This window comes from Suricata suricatta, chromosome 2 (genome assembly GCF_006229205.1).
Source record: "Suricata suricatta isolate VVHF042 chromosome 2, meerkat_22Aug2017_6uvM2_HiC, whole genome shotgun sequence".
NCBI lineage: Eukaryota > Metazoa > Chordata > Mammalia > Carnivora > Herpestidae > Suricata > Suricata suricatta.
This window is the reverse complement of record NC_043701.1, coordinates 32,021,059-32,027,058: the sequence shown is the minus strand read 5'-3', so window position 1 is coordinate 32,027,058 and position 6,000 is coordinate 32,021,059. Positions and strand designations below refer to the sequence as shown.

Here is a 6,000-nt window from a genome sequence, read left to right as displayed (position 1 = left end):
TAACCAAGAGCAGAAATTACCACTATAGTTCCTTATGCTATTCTTTTCTACAATTTTTTACTTTAAAACAGTTATAGATCCCCTGCATCTGTTATACGTATGGTACTAAGTCAAACAAGATTTAACTACTACATTCCCTATGAAATTGGGCCTGCCCTATTTTACCTTCACTTTTAAAATCCGAGCATCATTGTTTGATTTTGAAAATAAGAAGACATAACCATGTATTACTTCTTTCGACTTATAGAACTTATTTGCCACATGCCATTAACTTTCATAACCTCTTCAAGACTGTTACACATAGTACATGTCGTAGTTCCCACAGGTATGTTACATAAAAAATTTTAATGCACTGTGTGCTTTCCATACTATTGTCAAAAATGTTTTTAATTAAAAAATTTTTTAGAACACATGAGCAGGGGGAAGAGGGTCAAGAGGGAGAGGGACGGAGACTCTTAAGTGGGGCTTGATCTGAGGACCTTAGGATCATGATCTGAGCTGAAATCAAGAGTCAGACCCGCAACCTACTGAGCCAAGCGCCCCTAATTTTTTTTTACTTTACATTTCAAATATTTTCCCTAGGTTTTTAATCCATAATGTAAAAATTTACATTTTATCTTTATCCTTTGCATTATCTGAAAGTTTCAAAATTATTAATATCCTAATGTTACAGAACTAAAAAATTAAGACATTCTTTATTACATAATAATGGAAGGGAAAAATAAGGACTAAAAGAAAGGTACTGATTTATGAACACCTTACAAATGCTGTTGAGATTCACTGTGACAATGGAACACACTATTCTTTTTTTTCTTTTCTTTTTTTCATCCTGCTAAGTATAGTCTTTAATCCCCATCCTCTATTTTGTTTTCTGTAGTTAAAAGAGTCAGGAACACACTGTTTTTAAAGGTCAAAGAGTATTAGATAAAACTTTTATTTTGAATGTGATTTAGAATCATAGTAGTAAACTTATGAATCACTTATTATTTCTGCTTGATGAAAATTAACATAAAAATACAACAGATTACAGTTTTAACTCAAACTGACAAACCACTTTCTAAGGAAACTTTCTGTTCTATGCTATCCTAATTTCTCCTATGGAGTATCAGCTAAGAATTTAGTTACACTGTGCCACAAAGAGTTAAAAGCAACGTTTGTAGGTAATGTAAGATATACACACATTACTCAAAACATAATATGAGGGTTATTTTCTCTGGAAAGTCAGACTGCAGATGAAAAGAAGAAACCCAAATCCGCATACTGTAATAGCTGTCCTCTTCAGAATTCGACGATTCCATGTAGATACTTCTTCCATTAACGGTATATGAGTTGGATCATTTTCTCGTTCATTTTGCAACTAATATTTAATATAAGAAAATGAAAAAAGTTAATGTACAGTACACTGAAAATAAAAATATCTTTGATTTTTAAAAATATCCACATTAATTCAGCTGATGTAGAGACAGCCAAAGCAAGATTCTCATGCAAGATTTAAAGTGAACACTTCTATGTCTTAAAAAAGTGTTTTTTCCCCAGGATCCCATTATGGTAAATTATTAGTTTCACATTAAGAATAAATACTTGCATAGATTATTACATTTTAAAATGTTTTTGTATGAGGAGCTAAAATTCCTTGAACGTTAAAGTCTTTATTTCCACCTACAAGTAATGACAGCTGTTATTTTTTCCTTCAACATTAAATATAAAATGATTTCTTAAAAAAAGTGAGCCATTCTTATAGCTACCTACATTAAATTTAACAAAAACTCGAAGGTTTGATGCAACTGCCCAAAGTTTAATCCTTTATTTAAATTGCAGAATCAAATACTAACAAAAACCTACGTGGATCTTTTAGTGCTTCTCAGCAATTAAAGTACATGGCCCAGTAAGTTTATAAATACTCATACGCTGAATTCTGTTGCTACAAAAGGCCCCCCAACTTGTGTGTGTACACTGTGTGTGTGTGTGTGTGTGTGTGTGTGTGTGAGAGAGAGAGAGAGAGAGAGAGAGAGAGAGAAAGAGAAAGATAGTTGATGGGGGGAGGGGCAGAAGAAGGAGAATGAGTAAAGGCCAAAAGATCCTCAAAAGATAAAAAGAATCAGGCACATTTATAGAGTGATATATACTAGAAACATCCTTGGCTGGAGTGGTGACATAAATATTTTCAACATTAGCAAGAATAACAACTTCTAAAATATACAGTGTAAATATTTAACTTAAAAAGCCTGCAAAATTAATTTTGAATTTACAGCAGAAAACAGACTTCAATGCCAATCTCATTAATACTGTATTCTTGGCCTAACTTCCAAATGGCTTCATTCAGTAACAGATTCCTTCTTGACACTGATGCTCCATTTACTGAATCCTGAGACAGCCATTCCTTTTATTAACCAATTACTTAGAATGACCCTTTCTGACAGGAGCCTGTCAGTGTGTTGCTTTGAAAGAGAGTGATGTGGTGTTAGAGTCTAGCCTTGACCTATCCTACCCTCTCTCTTTGTTACTTCTACTTACTGATGGTAACTCATATATTTTTTAATTTGCTTCAGTTATTACTGGTAAACTGAAATATCATAAGTTAATAATAGCATACTCCCAAATCTGGAAGCCTTCACAGTTCTCTTCATCAAGTCTCATTATGGTGATTACTACTAAAGACTAATCCAGAAAAACCAATGCAATAGCTTGCTCTAAAATTAAGACTTTCCTAACGAAAGAACTGTATCTGCAATTATAATAAACCAATAAATGTTTTTTTGATGCTGGTTCTTATGTAGAAATGTATACATTCAAGGCAGAGAAGGCCATAGAAAAGACTTTCCATTAGCTAAAGAAAGCAAAAATTTCTCTTTACAGGTATACGTTATTAAAATAAATATTATGGTACCTGATTGAACTGTTTATGTTTTAGAGTCAAAGTCACCCCTAGAGCAGTATTGCTTAATTTCATTCTTTTAGGGAAAACCTGTCCTCTCTCTCTAGTTTCCTCTCAGTCTTCCTCCCCCTCCCTAAATGTTTTTAGCTCATGTTGGAGAAACCAAATAATTACCAATTCCAAGGCAAAAATGTCCTGGGGCATTTCCTACACTAAACATTAAAGGATGATGCTTTCTTTGCAGGAAGTATCTTTACACAAATCCTTCCAAATTTCCCCTGGATCCTCATGAAAGAGATCATGCTAAGTCAGATCAATACCATTTTCCTTTACTTGTTCGAGATGATGAAGGTAGTGAAGATGAGTAGTGCTACAGTCCTCATGTTATCAACAAGTTCAGAAAGTAGAAAATCAGACTTTTGTATGAGAAAGTAAGATTGGTTGAGGGGTGGTGTGGATTAAAGGAACACAAAAGTGGAAGTAGAAGAATCAGGAGACTAATGTGTAGCACAGTTGTCTGACATATGGCCGGCACTCTCACGCCTGTGAATGAATAAATGTTAGAGATAATACAACTTGTAAGATGCCTCTTTTCCTAGAAAGGAGGTATCCTCTATAAGAATTTTGAGATATATTATTATTTTGCCCCATTTAATATTTATTTATTCCCCTATTATTCTGTAAAACTTGCTTTACAAATTTATGTTCATTTTAAAAAAAGACTCCTTTTAATTGAACATATGTTAACAACTTGAATGACAAATTACTTGGAACATGTATAAAGTTGATTTTCAGAAGAACTTTTCTTTATAAAATATTAACAAAAATATCAAGTGGCTTATGGGTTGAAGCTATATAAATTTAATGCATAATCTAACATTCACTTCAGCTATTCCACAAAAAGTTTACAGATGCCAAATATATTTATTAAATAGACTTGGAGAACTTACAAGTGAGTTATTTAGTCAAATGAAAGTGTTTTCCTTTTTTACTGCTTATCTTCAACAGAGTTCCCTATTTCAGTAACTTGGATTTTGTTACGGCCAATTTTCTTAAAGGAGGGAAAATCACCTGTCCTTAAATCCAGATATACACTTCTATGAGTACAAAAAACAACCAAAAAAGCCCATACTCTTTAAGAAAGCTTAGAAAATAGAATATTTCATATAAAAACCTATACCATAAACAGAGCTTATCAACATGTCATTTTCATAATTTTTCATCTGCATATTTATATGTAAATAAATTCTACAAATAGGACTTTCTATCTTTACCGTATCTATAACCTCACAAATATTTGACTTTCATTGTTGTATTTTTGACTGGCTGCATATTACCGTAACAAATGGTGTACCGTAATTTATTAAATCATTTTCCTGGCACAAGATACTTCTGATATATAACACTTTTGGAATCATTAAACTATTGAAAGATGCACATATTTTTATGGTCCTTGGCACATCTTGCCAAACTGTTTTTGAAAGGAGTTGAGACACCAGTCTCACATGAAAAGCATCAGCTTGGTGAATCATCAATTATGGGGCTAGTAATGCATTCTCCCTTGCTAATTTAAAAGACAAAAAAGGATAGATCTTATTGTTTTAGTTTACATTTCTATAATGACCCACAAAGTTTGTATTTTATCTTTATGTCTTTCTTTGGAAATTGTTCTTTTCCCACTTGTCTTGAGGAAGCAAGTTGCTTTTATCAGAATTGCTTCATCGTCTAATATATTATGCTGTGCATCATTTCCCCCTTTTTAAATGTTAAATATATACCTTCTTAATTAAGTCTTTTAGTTTGCAGACCTCTTCTCTCAAATCTTCAACATTACTAACCAGTTCTTCACAAACTGAAGTAAAATTCCGGGGAGAAGCCCATTCTAGTACTATCTGTGAATATTTTCAAAAGTTACATTTTAAAGAATGGGAAACAACTTTTTACAACTTTATATCTATAAAAAATGATACAGTTTTCTTATCCTTTAAATTATATAACTGAATAACATTTTTTTTTTGTTCAGGATAAATTCTGATACCAAAAAGAACTTTGTGATTTTATATAAATAGTCAAATCTGAGTTTCCTGAATACATTTACTACGATTATGTATACATAATTTTATGGAGACTAATATTTAGCAGTAATAATATTTATGGTGAAAAAATAAATTCATGAAGGTTTTAAGAATGATATGACTCCTAGATTAGTGTTATATAAAAATCAGAGGAAAACAAGTACATTAGAATTTTTTAAACAAATAGCTAAAACCAAATCATATGAAAAACTCTATAAAAAAGTTTGCTTTTACAGGTCACTTACACTTTCTCTATTTAAATTTTCTTTCATTAAAAAACCTTACATTGATACAGTTTTTAATAACACTCAACACATTGTTTTGTTCCAACTTTCACTTGGGTCTCCTGTCACTTTGTATCTTAAACAACTAAATTCCCTTTAAGAATAAATGTTAAGTTTAATACACAGATCAGTTTAATTTTTGGTCTGACTCATTATCCTTTTCCTGAGAGCTAGAACACAGAGTTTTTAATTAATTACACATAAAGGATATAATAAAGGAGTAATATTAAACAAATTGACTTATTTAGATTTTATGTGATTTTGCAGAAGAAAGATACAGTTTTACCAGGTAATTATTTATTGAATTGTCATGAACTTATCTGGAATGTTCTTCAGTATTCATACTTTTCTTCACTTAACAACTTTTATACAATACCTTGTGTGAATTTACAGGCAACTCAGTAATAATATTCTGTACTGCTGTTATTAAATGGCCACACTGTTTGTTTAATTTCAGAAGAAAGTTGAGGAACTCATCACCACTAAATAGAGGACACAAACAAACAGGAATCACTCATATGAGCAATTTACTTCATTACTGGAATAGTTAATGTCTAGCCATAATATTTACTGAATTCTTTAAAAATATTTATAGAATACCTACTATATATTAACAACTGAAATAGACATTGAGTATACAAAGAAAACAAGTCTCAAATCTTAAGGATCTCAAGCTTCAGCATGAGAGTCAGAACTGTAACATCATTATTCAAAGCACATACAAAGAAAGAATATAAAAGTGTCAATATTTGAGTATCTATTATGT

The 6,000-nt window shown here is 31.4% G+C and overlaps 1 protein-coding gene across 1 annotated transcript in view; it reads right to left on the bottom strand.

The window, feature by feature from the left end:
* Positions 1 to 900: 900 nt before the first annotated feature.
* Positions 901 to 6,000, bottom strand: part of ASZ1 (ankyrin repeat, SAM and basic leucine zipper domain containing 1) — a 50,353-nt gene continuing 45,253 nt past the window's right edge. The window contains exons 11-13 of the mRNA XM_029955785.1: positions 5,611 to 5,716; positions 4,654 to 4,767; positions 901 to 1,357 (exon numbers count right to left, since the gene is read on the bottom strand). Of these exons, the coding sequence (XP_029811645.1) occupies positions 1,205 to 1,357; positions 4,654 to 4,767; positions 5,611 to 5,716 (373 nt within the window). The 3' untranslated portion in view covers positions 901 to 1,204. The remainder of the gene's footprint in view (positions 1,358 to 4,653; positions 4,768 to 5,610; positions 5,717 to 6,000) is intronic.